At 41.4% G+C, this 15,371-nt stretch overlaps 1 protein-coding gene across 3 annotated transcripts in view; it reads left to right on the top strand.

Moving 5' to 3' along the window:
- The window catches only part of TEX14 (testis expressed 14, intercellular bridge forming factor), a 73,012-nt gene extending 59,535 nt beyond the window's left edge, over positions 1-13,477 (top strand). Inside the window, exons 26-32 of one of the 3 annotated variants that reach the window (XM_054709660.1) lie at positions 1,147-1,221; positions 4,299-4,376; positions 5,143-5,242; positions 8,420-8,512; positions 10,896-11,002; positions 12,239-12,290; positions 13,020-13,477. In XM_054709660.1, the coding sequence (XP_054565635.1) occupies positions 1,147-1,221; positions 4,299-4,376; positions 5,143-5,242; positions 8,420-8,512; positions 10,896-11,002; positions 12,239-12,290; positions 13,020-13,056 (542 nt within the window). In that variant the 3' untranslated portion in view covers positions 13,057-13,477. The remainder of the gene's footprint in view (positions 1-1,146; positions 1,222-4,298; positions 4,377-5,142; positions 5,243-8,419; positions 8,513-10,895; positions 11,003-12,238; positions 12,291-13,019) is intronic. The other 2 variants (XM_054709658.1, XM_054709659.1) reach the window with 2 other exon arrangements.
- The last annotated feature ends 1,894 nt before the right edge of the window (positions 13,478-15,371 follow it).

Below are 15,371 nucleotides of genomic sequence, written 5' to 3'. Positions count from 1 at the left end.
TGCCCCTGGCCGCTCAGTTCCTGTGTATGCAAATTAACCCACCATCTTTGTTGGGTTCATTTACATACTCACTCCTGATTGGTTGGTGGGCGTTGCAAAGGTATGGTCAATTTGCATATTTCTCTTCTATTAGTGTAGATTTTTAATCCTCGCCCGAGGATATTTTTTCCATTGATTTTTAGATAGAGTGGAAGGGAGAGGGAGAGACAGAGAGAAACACCAATGTGAGAGAGACACATTGATTGGTTGCCACTTGCATGTCCAGGAGCCTGCAACCAAGGTACGTGCCCTTGACTGGAATCGAACCTGGGACTGTTCAGTCCACAGGATGACGCTCTATCCACTGAGCCAAACCGGGTAAGGGCTTATTATTATTGTTTTTAATTTTTATTGATTCCAGAGAGGAAGCGAGAGGGAGAGAGATAGAAACATCAATGAGTGAGAATCATTGATTGGCTGCCTCCTGCACACTCCACACTGGGGATCAGGTTTGATGCCCTGACCTCCTGTTCATAGGTCGATGCTCAACTGAGCCACGCTGGCCAGACTATATCGTCCCAGTTTTAGTATATGTGCTGCCGAAGCGAGCATTGCCACATTAATTTTAATGTCTTGCATCTTTTGTACAACTCTGAGAATCTCCCTCTGGGCGATAAGGATTTTGTGGATTATGCTGAGAGGGTATGGTTAATGTTATAATTGAGCACTTAGGGGAAGGCCCAAAGTATGATTGCTTCTATGTGCCCTGGCCTCATAATCTATAGAGAAATCCTTCTACTTTGTGTTTTGTTCCTTTTGACTGGTCCAGAGCTTCTCTATCCCATTATCAGCCCTGTTCTGCACTGTGCTCCCAGCCTCTCAGTAAGAATTTGTACTTCACCTACCCCAAATATCCTTGGGGAGTGAGGGGCACAGATTAAGCAGAACTGGGTAGGGGTAATATAGGAAAAGATTTGGAGTAAAAGCGGGGAGTAAAGCCATTCACATATTTGGAGGTGTCAACTAGGCCTGTTATTGTAAGAGGCCTTTTCCCTGCCTTAGTTTGTTTCACATTGGGAAATCCTAAATCAAATCCATGTGGGAGCCTAGAAAATCCACTTCAGGTCCAGAGAGTGTTAAGTCATTTCCCCTTTTATCTTTTTAAAGAACTAATAGAAGCCATCTCGCAGCATCACATTGACAAGCTACCACCTCCACCTCAGGAGCTACTTGATGAAATTGGTAAGGGATGCTCAATACAGAATGTCGGTGGCCCTGACCGCAATATGGTTTCTTGCCTTGGGAGTGCGCACTAGTGCAGAAAGCCCTATGAATGTACAGAATTCAGGAAGGGGCGGTTTTTAAATCAATGGACCTCAGATTACTACCGAAGCCTGGCCAGGATAACTGGCCTGTGTCGTCATTTTGTTTCTTACAGGGCCCATGGTAATGATTCTACTAGTAAGAGAAAATAGCAACATTTATGTGGTGTATTATGATGAACTTCTGTTATTAAAGGAATTATCTCCTTTTCTAACCAACCCAGCCATACCTTGGAGGCCTGATGTCTGGCTACTGAATCCAAAATACCCTCTTCTTTTAGTTCAACCATTAGCAGGAGGTATGGAAGGTATTGGCATTGTGGATGAATCACTTTCCTGAGGGCAGAGAAGTCAGTGGCACAAGACCTAATGTGACCAGAATTTTCCATTTCAGGAGGAGACTGAGCAATACCAGTTCAGTTATAATTGTAGCCGATTGGCTGGCCTTTCCCAGCTGAGTTGGTGCTGATGCTATAGAGATATTTGGGGCATGTGGTTTGCTTCCCCAGAAAAGACCAGACTGCTCTTTTCTTGACAGCCTGGCCCACCAGCCTCTCACCCTCAGAGGACACATCTTGTGAGACCTCTGATGGTTCAGTTCTTAGGATGGGGCCTCTAGAAATTTTCCTGAGGGGCACCTCTTAGTTTTCAGGATCTCAGAGGTTTTGTGTCTCTGGATACAGGAAGAGGAAGGTGAATGAGGACTTACCTGGTCTGACTCAACTGAAAGCTACCTTCTATGCTATCACAAGCCCAGCCACGTTGGCCTGATGAACTTGAGTGGAGTGAGTCAGAGCTGCCAGAACCTGCCTTAAAGTCTTCTTCTGTAGTCATAGGCCCTTGCCTTGCTGCACCCCTCCCCTGATGCCACAGGGTCATACAGGTCACAGGATCTTGGAGCCATTCTCTCAGTGCACCACCCTCACGTTCCTGCTCTGGAACTCCCTAGGAGTCCTTGCAAAGTCCTCTTCTCCAGTTGCTCTTTTTAAATATATATATATATTGATTTCAGAGAAAAAGGGAGAGGGAGAAAGATAGAAACATCAGTGATAAGAGAGAATCATTGATCAGCTGCCTCCTCCATGTCCCACACTGGGGATCAAGCCCGCAACCCGGGTATGTGCCTTAACCAGGAATTGAACTGTGACCGCCTGGTTCATAGGTCAGTGCTCAACCACTGAGCCACACCAGCTGGGCCAGTTGGCTCTTCTTTTTTTTTTGGTCTTTTTGTTAATCCTCACCCTAGGATATTTTTTTATTGATCTTTTAGAGAGAGTGGGAGAGAGAGGAAAAGACAGAAACATCAATATGAGGGAAACCCATTGATTGGTTGCCTCCTGCATGAGCCCCAACCAGGGCCTGGGCCAGGGAGGATCCTGCAACCAAGGTACATGCCCTTGACCAGAATTGAATCCAGGACGCTTTGGTGTGCTGGCCGATGCTCTATCCACTGAGCCAAACTTCTAGGGCATGCTCTTCTTGATACAATAGAACTGCTGCTTGTGAGTAGATAGAGGTCACCACACACCCTACAGGGTGTCATCTGTGCCTTGGTCCTGGCATAAGCAGTACTTGTAGGCTCCTTAGCAGTTTGACTTGAGTGAAACTTTCCTCTGGATTCTGCTATCTTCTCTCTCAGTCACCACGTGGAGTCCCCTGTTTCAGCAGCTGTCACCAGGTCTCTTCTCGGGCTCCAGCCTCATGGCACTGCTGTGTCCCAGGGCATCTGTGCAGCCCTCCCTCATGCTGCTCACAGGACTGATCTGGGCCAGGTTTCTAGATGATAGCTGTACTTTGAGATGAGTCAGTAATTTTCCAGAAAGATAAAGGGCAGAGTGCATTTGGGTAGTTTCTCCTAATAATGGGTGCTCTCAGCTGGTTATATACATTCTCACTCTGTTGTTCCCCCTCAGGAGTGACCAGAAGCTGATACCTGTGCTTTTGGAACACTCACATCCAAAGCCCTGGGCTTCTGGCAAGGACTTAAAGGGGAGGTGCTTTAGAATCCTAGCGGATCCTTAAGATCAACAAGGGACTACTTTAATAAGGATAAAATGAGCTTTTTATTTCAAATTATATTGCATGATCTTGTGGAGCCCCATGATGCCCAGGAGCTACCAGGTAGGGCCTGTAACTGACCTGCAGGAAGGGTGAGACCTGTTTCTGCACACAGCAGGGCCGTGCGGCGAGCGAGCCCTGGGCTCCTGTCTGTGCTGCCTCCCAGCTGTCTCTGCTCTGCTCTGGGAGCACTTGGAGGAGACCAAGCATCTAACAGATGCAAGGCAGTGTGCTGAGCTTAGCAGATGCTTGTCTTGGTCTAGTGAGCAAGTCTTTAGGAACTGGAAATTATATTCTTTGCTTTCCGTCTTTCCCATTAACTATGTAAAAATAAGAAATATAGTCCAATAGAGATGGGGGCAATTATGGGTTGCTCTGATGCTGTTACAAACTGTTTGAGAGAGTAGAAAATGGAGATTAAGAGCATAAACCTTAGAGCTAGACTGCCTGGGTTTAAATTCCATTTCCTTCTCTTACTCTCTGTGATTCTAGGTAAATTCCTCCTTAACCTTTTTTTACTTCTATTTCCACATCTGTTAAACAGGAATAACAATGTGATCAATCTCATAGGGTTGTTGTGAGAATTAACTGTGAACATTGATCTTGACTTCATGATAGTTAGAAACCATACCTGCCACATAGGGCTCTAGAAATCTTTCCTATCATCATAGGTTTTATTTTTATTATTGTATGGGATTGAAAGTCCTCAAGCAGTGGTATCCAGGCACCAGAATCACCTGATTAAACTACAGATTGCTGAACCCCAACCTGAGTTTCTGATTCAGTGGGTCTGGAATGAGGCCCAGAATTTGCATATCTAACAAGTTCTCAGATAAACTGTGGCTGGTCTGAGTACCACCCTTTGAAAACTGCTGCTCTAGAGAATGGTGTGACATGCAAAGGAAGAAATAAGTTGCCTTCTGCTTTTGTATTGGACAGAGCACTTGAAGAGGCAGCAGGCCTCATCCGCAGTGCTGGGTGAGGACACAGCAGATCCTCTGGGCGTCCCTGCAAACGGTAAGCCAACTAACTACCCAGATGTTTCTCACCAGGTTCTTGCTGTGGTGCTGCCCTTGGCAGTACAGTGGTACATTTGGGAGAGTGTGGACCTTGAGATTAGGCATAACCACATTGGTTCTGACTCCACTGCTTTTGTATTGCAAACTGTTTAATGTCTCTGAACCTCAGTCATCCTCACCTGTAAAATGGGGATAATTTCTACTCCATGATGCACATAATAGTTTCATACACAGTGCCTGGTACATTGTAAGACACTGAACAAATGTTAGTTCCCTTCCCTTCATAGGACTGCTGGCAAGATGGAGCGAGATGGCATGTGTAAAATGCCTGGCATACATTAAAGGGCACTACCCTTTCCCACCCAAATATTTTCCCTGGGTGGAAACATCTAGCAAGTGAGAACAGGGTGGTCCTCAAGAAAATCTGTGCGATTTGTTTTCAGGGTCTCTTCGTCTTTTATGTTCCCTTGCTTTCCTCTGCTTCCTCTGTCTCTCTTAGCCCTGGCACAGCCAGCGTTTCCTGTAGCTTCACCTGGCACTGCAGAGCTCCCAAGACCCCTGCGGCAGCTGCTGTGAATACAGGCACCCTGCAGACTGCCACCTGGCACCTGCTCTCCTGGGGAAGCAGGAACTAGTGCTTTGCAGACTACAGGGGCCACCGATTAGCCCTAAGTTTTTTAAAGCACTCCATTTTAAGGCATTCTTTTTGAATTATTATTTTTTGTTGTTGTTCAAATAAAATGAAGTTTTTCAACTGTTTTTAGATCGGAGTCATTTAGAAGAACAAGAAACTAACAGCACAAAAGAAGATAGCAGTGTGATTTGGACCCAAGAAACTCAGGGTCTAGAAGAGGACACAGAGAGGTAACATACAAAGCTGGACTTTTGAAAGGATTTAAAATACTGTATTAGTTTTTGTTCTGCTATTGATAAATAAGAAGAAGGGGGGGGAGATAGTCTTTTTTCATACTATCCCAATAGCCCCTATTCCTAAAATGTTAAAAAAAATTTAAATTGTCATAGAATACACATAACATAAAATGTTTAAGTTCACTAGTGTTAATTATATTCACATTGTTTTGCAACCAATCTCCAGAACTTTTCCAAGTTGCAAAACTGAAACTCTATACCCATTCAACAACTCCCCATATCCCCCTCCCCTCAGTCCCTAGCAACCACCATTCCACTTTCTGCTTCGATGAGTTTGACTACTTTTGATGACCTTATATAAGTGAAATGATTCAGTACTTGTCTTTTTGTAACTAACTTATTTCACTTAGCATAATGTTCTCAAGATCCATTTATGTCACATGTGTCAGAATTTTCTTACTTTTTAAGGCTTAATTCCATTGTACTAGTATGTTGATGTGTATGTGTATCAGATTTTGTTTATTCTTTCATTTGTTAGTGGACAATGATTGCTTCCACCTTTTGACTATTGTGAATAATGCTGCTATGAACATAGGTATACAAATATCTCTTCAAAGCACCCTGCTTTCAATTCTTTAGGACATATTCTGACGTGGGATTGCTGGATCATATGGTAAAACTATTTTTAATTTTTTGAGGAAATACCAGACTATTTTCCACAGCAGCTGCACCATTTTACATTCCCACTCACAGTGCATAAGGGTTTCAGTTTCTTCACATTCTTGCCAATACTTATTATTTTCTGGGTTGTTTTTTAATAGTAGCCATCCTAAAGGATATGAGGTGATATCTCAGTGTGCCTTTGATTTGCATTTTCCTTATCATTAGTGATGTTGAGTATTTTTTCAAATGTGTTTGATGTCCATTTGTATATGTTCTTTGGAGAAATATCTATTTGACTCCTTTGCCCATTTTTAAATAGAGGTTTTTTTTCTTGTCAAGTTTTTTGTGTTTTTGTTAGTTTGTTTTTTACTTCATTTTGCGAGGCAAACAGGTTTTGGCTTCTTTCAAGACATTTTACTTAAAGGCATTGGAAGAGAATTGTTAGATCTTTCTAGTCAAATATGAGGAAATTGGGCAGTCACCTAGATAATTCAATGCAAAAAACACAAGGTTGCCTTAAGAAACCAGATTCTCGCCCTGATTCAGAGCTCTCCTCTAACTTGTGTTATAAAGTAAACCACTGCAGTTCATCTCCTTTGCCTCCTGACTTCTCTTGCCTTGTCCTGTCATTCAGGGCAAGATGAGTAAGACACTCTTTGGGCACAAAATGGAGGAGTGTTGTTTTAATGCAATATTTAAAAAAATAGAAATTAATACAAAAAAGAATTCATGATGAATAAAATACCTGGATTTTAAGGAAAGCCAGGATCTGAATCTGCCTTTGCACCACTTGCTTCATCCTAATCCTGGTCCTGTGGATCCTTAAGGTAGCCCTGCAGAATTCTTTAAGCTGCAATGATAGAAAACCCCACTGTCGTGCTTAAGTGAGTTTGTCTCACGTGACAAGAGGTCCACAGGTTGGTAGTGCATCAAAGGATGGTTCTTTTGATCTTCCTGGTGTGCCATCTGTAGCAACAGCATAGCATGCTGGCCTTTATTTTCAGGCTAGTCACCTCCTGGTTGCATAACCCCTGTCCACAGACCAGGCAGAGATAAGAAAGTGGGGCAAAGGAATATTCTAGCTGACTTGATTTCTTTTTATTTGGAAAGCAAAATCTTTCCCAGAAGCCCTTCCCAGCAGATGCCCACTATATGTCATTGGCCAAATGGGATGCATGACCATCTTCAGTTACAAGGGAGACTGGAATTTGAGCCTTTAACTTTTTAGCTGCTGTAGAAGAAGGCTAAAGAAGGGAGAAGAGCCCTAGCTGGTTTGGCTCATTGGATAGAGCATATGTCTTCGGACTGAAAGGTCCCGGGTTCAGTTCCAGTCAAGGGCACATGCCTTGGTTGTGGGCTCGATCCCCAGTGGGGGGCATGCAGAAGGCAGCCAATCAATGATTCTCTCTCATCATTGATGTTTCTATCTCTCTCTCTCCCTCTCCCTTCCTCTCTGAAATCAATAAAAATATATTTAAAAAAAAAAAAAGAAGGGAGAAGAGTGCTATAGCTTTTGGATAGTGAATCCTGTCTTTGTCACACTCTTCAAGGGTAAAATCATTCTCTATAAGAAAGGAAAAGAGAGAGATCTGGAAGGGAAGGTCTGTGAAATGGAGGAGGAGACAAGAGCCTCTGGGACCTTTGAGGAAGTGGGGAAAGGATTTTGTGGGAGACAGAGGAGGAAAAGGAGAGGGAGATAAATATATATTTTTAAGTTTTAAGAAATCTTTTGATCATAATGTATGATGTAACTCCAGTCCTTCTGTCTCCCCAAAACATCCCCAGTAATATCTATGTCATTATTCAAGGCAAAAGAAGAGTAGTTCAAGAAGGTGGAGTTAAATTTGATTATACAAAGTCACATGATCAAAAGCTAGCTACTGGTATTGTTGTCTCTTTCTTTTCTAAAAGGGCTGGCTGTGCTGGACACAGAGAGATGCCCACAGATGCTCCATCATCTCAGTCCTCGGCACCAAGCCAGAGTGGAAGATATTTTTCAGATGGGTGGGACTTTACAGGCCTTCTGAAAACACACTCTGCATCATTTAGTCTCAGAGGCAGTTTTTAGTAAAAAAAAACTTGTAGAAATGAAGGTACAGTTCTAGCTTCAGGTGGAAATTAACTTAATGATCAAGAAATGAGTGGGGGGGGGTGGCGAGGCAATGGGGGAGGGGATAAGGACACATGGAATACCTTAATCAATCAATCAATCAATCAATCAATAAAAAAAGAATTGAGACAGTCTGGCATCAGACTTTGGAAGGTATTGATCTCATGGGTGCTGAAGCTTTTTGTCAAGAGGCTTAAAGGAGGATTTTGTGCACATTTAAATTGGGTCTAGGTGACCTCTACAACTCTACATACAATCTCAGTGAGCTCTCATTTTCTTGTATGTGTAATGAAAGCACAAATTTGAAGGTCCTTTCGCACTGTAAAGTGCTTTGGCTCCTTCTGGAGGAAGACAGGAAATGACTGTTGTCTCAATTCTCTTTGCTTGCCCTTGGATAGAGCTCACTCTTCTCTCGATGAGGACCTGGAAAGATGGCTACAGCCACCTGAGGACATCACAGTGCTACAGGATCTCCCCAAGGGCTCTGCAAGGTTACTTACTGTTCTCCATCAGGGGATCGTTTTCTTCTTTCTCTGGAAGGGGGACTAGATTTTTTTTTAAAATATATATTTTATTGATTTTCCACAGAGAGGAAGGAAGAGGGATAGAGAGCTAGAAACATCGATGAGAGAGAAACATCGACCAGCTGCCTCCTGCACAACCCCCACCGGGGATGTGCCCGCAACCAATGTACATGCCCTTGACCGGAATCAAACCTGGGACCTTTCAGTCCGCAGACCGACGCTCTATCCACTGAGCCAAACCGGTTTCGGCTAGATTTTAGTTTTTAAAAAACATCTTGCCTTTTTGAGGAATGAATGTCTGGTGATGGCATTACATTGCTGTAGATAAGCCAGCCCTGACTCCTGTCTGCCCATCTTCCTCCAAACACCCATAGTACTCAAGATCAGTATAGGGAGAGGCCTCTAAGATTGCTATATCTTGGCCCTGTCACCTTCAACATTTTCATCAGTTGTTTGAATTAAATAAAAAAGGCACGCTTATCAGATTTTTAGATAACACAAGTCTAAAATGAATACAAATGTGATAGGTGATAGACTGTGGATTCAAAATGGTCTTGATAGGTAGAAATGTTAGATTTCTCTAAAGATGAAGCTGAGTATTTGGATCCAAAAGTACAGAATGTGAGAGATCTGACCTAATGTGGAATTTTTTATTGGAAGATCCTACTCACTGTAATTTCATTGAAAGCAGGAAGTTTGTCATTTATTTATTTACTTAGAGAGAGAGAGAGAGGGAAAAGGGAAGGGGGGAAAGAAAGAGAGAGTGAGTCTTATTTTTTATATGCCCAGTATTTAGCAGGCATTTTGAGACAGTAAGAATTCAAGAAATTCTTATTGACGAAGGCATGGGCAGCAACTCCATGAGGCCTCAGTTTGATGCAGTTGCTAAAAAGGTCAATGAAGCCGAGTCCAGTTTGGCTCAGTGGATAGAGCGTCGGTCTGCGGACTGAAGGGTCTCAGGTTTGATTCCGGTCAAGGGCATGTACATTGGTTGCGGGCACATCCCCAGTGCGGGGTGTGCGGGAGGCAGCTGGTCGATGTTTCTCTCTCATAGATGTTTCTAGCTCTCTATCCCTCTCTGTAAAAAATCAATAAAATATATTAAAAAAAAAATAAAAAGGTCAATGAAAAATAAAAATGAAAAGGTCAATACAGCATTAATGATGAGTAGACAGAAATGTATTGACCAGATGAAAGTAATGCCTCACACTGGCATGACACAGAGTAGGGTTCCTTTAAAAGGGGCACTCACAAATAGAAGAGGATGGCCATTGAACAGTCAAGTCTGGAAACCATGTCATATGAGAACAGCTGAAGGAGCTGGGGAAGCTCGGCCTGAGAAGAGCAGATGGAGTGGAGAATTTGATAGCTCCCCTCAAATACCTGAGATATCGCAAAGTAAAGAGAGTCAACTTACTCACTTCTGCCCCAAAGGACCGGGCTAGTGACTAGAAACTGCAGTGTAAGGGGGTTTTATTCAGTAAAGCCCAAACGTTCTCATAGCCATAGCTATTTGGCAGAGAAAACAGATGCCTTCACACTTAGTTTAACAGCTCCTCCCCCTCAAGACAGGCTGGTGACTGTTAGGTTAGTTTCAGAGGCATTTGGACAGAGGTAGAAGCTAACCTGAAGGCCTGCTGTGGACTCTAGAGCCTATGATCCTATTAGTGATGAGAGGTTAGGAGGAAAAAGTCCTTCTCACCCCACCAGGCTTTATTTTCTCTCTCATTTACATATAACGGAAGAGAAATATCTGATCAGTGCCAGCTTGGTTCAGCCAGCATCTGTGGTGCACCTGCCTCGATCCTAGTGCTGTGCCTAGGGGCTGGGTGCAGAGGGATGGGACGTCTCTGCCCTTAAGAGCTTATAGTTGAGTGGGAGAGATGTTTTCTGCTTACTAGTCTGATAAACATGGTCTTAAATTGTTAGATACTTTAATTAGATATTTCAATTTAGAGAGTTTCAGGAAATGAAGGTGAGGTAATGAAGTGCTTATTGTAAAAGGACACCAATTACAACATAAGTGAAATGATTTTTTTTTCCCTTTGGGACAATATAGCCTAGTGATTGAGAGCAGAATCTGAGACAGACCAGCTCTAGGGCTTACTAGGCATGTAATTTAACTTTTGTGCCTCAGTTTCCTTATCACTTTAATGAGGATGGTAGTGATAACTACCTTATATAGTTGTGATGAGAATTGAGTTAATATCTATTATAGCCTTTGAACCGATGCCTGGCCTATAGGGAACACTCCATTAGTGCTAGCTATTATTATGTTTCCTTTGGAGTAAGTCCTGTTCCCCTGGCTATTGTGTATATGTTTTGATATGGAAAATCATTGTTATTGAAGGGAGACAAATACCACGGATCAAGAAGTTGGTGAAAAGAAGAGGAAAGTGGAAGAAGGCATGAAGCCAGAGAGGACATCAGAGAGCTTTGTAGGGGCTTCTAAAGAAGGTATGTATGAATGAATAATCATTTACAGTGTAGCTGGGAATCCTTGGGCTTTGATGAACATCGAAGTTACTTAGAAATGTTTTCCAGATGCTATACATAATTGTCATACACATTTTCCCTATAGTTCAGCCCAGGATTTCTGTTAATTGCTAATCATGTCTTCATCACAAAACAGTAATAACATCCAATTTCATGTCTAAAGCAAGCCTTCGGCCAACCTCATCATCCTTATCTTGCACATTGTCTGGAAAGATGTTTTGCTTCTAACTGTCTAGTACCTTCAAAAGAGTTCTAAATTTAGCTCACACACAGACTGCAGAATCCAATAAGAAATCACAAATTGTGTAATTTAAAAGGAGTCTACAAGTAATGTGAAAGGTATAAATTAACCTTAATATCAAAACAATTTGATAGAGCTTTAAAATGCCATTCACAAATGATGCCTGCCTATATTTAAGTTCCTTCTACTCAGGAAGTTAGAGACATTAACTCTTTCAGATCAGGTATCCCTTTCATCCTTCTCCAGTCCATTCGCATTCTCCTGCTCTCCCTGCTCTGCTTTGTGCCCCAGGATGCTGACCCTGCCCCTCCTGGGATTCCTGGCCAGCTGTCTTCCCGTTGGCCAGTGGGAGGCACTAGCATATCAGAGGGCAGGAGAGCAGTTGGGGTATTACTCCCCCTGCCTGTCTAATTCAGCACTCCTCTCTGCCTAGAAGTGGTGTCCCTCCACAAACACAGCCCATTCTTCCCAGTTCCAGCTCTCACTGGGTTCCAGTAACCATCCTGCCCTACCTCCACCCTCCAGTTCTTGCAGACTTAGGAGCGATAATGGCTTCCCACTGCTGCTAGTCACTGGATGCCTTGCCATCCCTTGTTTGCTCCCTCAACTCTGACTACATCTCTCTAAGTAATCACTTCATTGAAGGGCCTGGGATTGCATTGTTTCCTTCAGGACCCTGACTGGGACAGAGTCCAGAGTGTGTGAGCATTGAGCTAGTATTCAATTTACTGAGAATATAATACAGAGGCTTTATGAATTAGCATCATAGTGTCCATAGCTATGTCAGGGAACTGCAAAATGTTAGAAGAGGAAATCAATGAACTGTTTTTAGGAAGAATCTTGGTAAAACAGTTCACCTTAAACTAGAGAGAGTACTAATGTGACTTCTGAATACCAGTATCCTTTGACCTAGCAAGTAATCAGGTTATTTTTTCTTTCTCCTATATTTCATCAAGAAGAACTGAAACCTTGTTTTTGGAAGCGACTGAGTTGGTCAGAACCATCCAGGTAATGAGAGACCAGATGTTTGTAGGTCAAAGTTCATTATTTCTAAACAACCTGAGCAGACTTTAAACATTTATCAGCATCTTAATAAACATTAGTGACAAAGACTTGAATTCAAAGTTGTTCAATTTTTAAAACATTAATGTTTATACTTAATTAAAACGTAAGGTAAAATGAACACTAACTTTGGTGAAGTAATCAGTAGAATTAGCAGAACAGTTTTAGATGGAGGGAGTCCAGAAGATGCTGCTATCAATTGCTTTGCAGTCATTTTGCATTTCCATGATACCCTAGTTGAGCATGTCTACTTTGATTATAAAAATCATGTTATTAACCAATGTTACACCAGTAAATTTTTTAAAAATATATTTTTTAGTGATTTCAGAGAGAAAGGGAGAGGGAGAGAGAGAGATAGCAACATCAATGATAAGATAGAATCACTGATTGGCTGCTTCCCATACTCCCTGGCCCCCATCAGGGATCAAATCCACAACCAGGGCCTGTGTCCTGACTGGGAATTAAACCGTAACCTCCTGGTTCATAGTTCAATGCTCAACCACTGAGCCACGCTGGCCGGGTCAATAAATTTAATACTTTTTTTTTAATTAAAAGAAATAAAAATTCCTTTCCCTTAAATTCAGTTGAATAGAAAGAGGCTGCTTTTTGTGTCTTTTAAAAATTTACACACCAACTCAAAACTCCCTTTTTTGTTTTTAAAAAACACACACACAGGATAATCGTACTGGATCAGAGTGATTTGTCAGACTGACCGGAACCCGATCATAGATGGACTCCTGGTCCGAGTTTGAGCACCTGCTTGTGAGCTACCTTCTTCCGGGTCTGCTTCAGTCACCATTAGAGTTATGGATCCCTAACTCACATTTTATTCAGCTGCCACAATAGACAGGAAGACTTGGTCCTGTCTGTTTATAGCACATGTAACCATTTGTTTTTGTTTCTGTTTTTCAGAGATATATTTTGAGCTTTTATTTCAGCACAGCAGTTGTAATCATTTGTTTTCAGTTAGATGTCTGAAAAGTGAAAGGTAGTGTTGTTGACTATAAAAATCTCTGTGTTCAGAATGGCTTTGGTTTTGTTGACATAGATTTTTGAAAACTTGTACTTCTGTTATGTAATAAAATGTTTACTTTTAATAGCAGTTAGCTTTTAGCTGTGTAAGATGTGTTTAATTATTGGGAGAGAAACCACCACAGCAGACAGGAAGAAGAAAAATTATCTCTGTTTTCAGATTATATGAGCTTATATGTAGAAAACCCTAAGTATTCCACAAAAAAACCTGTTAGACTAAATGAGTTCAGCAAAGTAGCAGGATACAAAGGCAATACACAAAAATCAGTTGCATTTTCATGAACAATGAACAATCTGAAAGGAAAGGACAAAAACAACATTTTCAAAGCATCAAAAAATAATAAAATATTTATTAATTTAACCAAAAAGATGAAACATTTATACTATGAAAACTATAAAACAATGCTGGAAGAAATTAAAGATGACATAAATGAAAACACATCCCATATTTATATAATGGAAGACTTACTATTTTTAAAATGTCAGTACTGCCCAAAGTGATCTACAGATTCAATATCAAAATCCCAATCCTAAAATTCCTATGAAAGTTCAGTGGACCCTGGATAGCCAAAATAATCTTGCAAAGGAAGAACAAAACTGGAGGACTTACACTTCCTGGTATCAAAGCTATAGTAATCAAAACAATGCGATATCAGCATAAAGACAGACCTGTAGATAATAGAATGGAGAATCCAGAAATAACCCTTTCACATTTGGCCAAATGATTTTTGACAAGGGTACCAAGACCTTGGGGAAAGGATCATCTTTTAAACAAATGATGCTGGGAAAACTGGGTATCTACATGCAAAAGAATGAAATTGGACCCTTATCTAACACCACGTACAAAAATTAACTCAGAATGGAACCAGGACCTACACCTAAGACCAAAAACAATAAGACTCTTAAATAAAACAGGATGAAAACTTTATAGCGGCCGAAACCGGTTTGGCTCAGTGGATAGAGCATCGGCCTGCGGACTCAAGGGTCCCAGGTTCGATTCCGGTCAAGGGCATGTACCTTGGTTGCGGGCACATCCCCAGTAGGGGGTGTGCAAGAGGCAGCTGATCGATGTTTCTCTCTCATCGATGTTTCTAACTCTCTATCCCTCTCTCTTCCTCTCTGTAAAAAATCAATAAAATATATTAAAAAAAAAAAACTTTATAGCATTGGATTTGGCAATGATTTCTTGGATATGACACCAAAGGCACAGGCAACAAAAGAAAAAGTAGACATGTTGCAGTTCATGAAAATTTAAAATTTCACTATCCACAGAGTAAAAAGGCAACCCATAGAATGGGAGAAAATATTTGCAAATCATGCCAGCCAGTGTGGTTCAGTGGTTGAGTGTCGACCCATGAACCAAGAGGTTGCTGGTTACATTCCTGGTTAGAGCACATGCCTGGGTTGTGGGCTTCATCCCCAGTAGGGGGCATGCAGGAGGCAACTGACCAATGATGTTTCTATCTCTCTCCTTTCCTCTCTAAAAATCAATAAAAACATATTTTTAAAAATATTTGCCAACCACATATCTGATGAGGGATTAATATTCAGAAAACAGAGAGAACTCCTAATACTCAACAAATACACATTATAGTCTCATGGTTAAAGGTTATATGTCAGTAAACCATCTTATTTAAAAAGTAGAATCTCATAGGAAAGCTTTGTTCAAGTAAGCCAGTCTCAATTTTATAAGCTAACAAATAACTATAAATCAATACTTCAACCTGGTTTACCCATAGTATCTTCAAAATAACTGACTTATAAATGTTCTCCCACTTTTATCCTTTTCTATTAAAAAAAAAGATATAGTGACTAGCCTAGTGTTTTACATTCTAAGGTTTTATATCAGTAGCTCAAAGTTTCTCAATCTATTGAGATCCCCACTACCTAAAAATGTGTGGTTTTTTGTTTCATCTTTGTCTCTAATCTAGGCTGAATTTAAAGATCCAGAAACAATGAATCTGACCATGTTAGAACTGTGATGACCCTTCAGAG

The sequence above is a fragment of the Eptesicus fuscus genome, chromosome 20, assembly GCF_027574615.1.
Source record: "Eptesicus fuscus isolate TK198812 chromosome 20, DD_ASM_mEF_20220401, whole genome shotgun sequence".
NCBI classification, from domain to species: Eukaryota; Metazoa; Chordata; class Mammalia; order Chiroptera; family Vespertilionidae; genus Eptesicus; species Eptesicus fuscus.
This window is presented reverse-complemented; position numbering and strand designations above follow the sequence as displayed.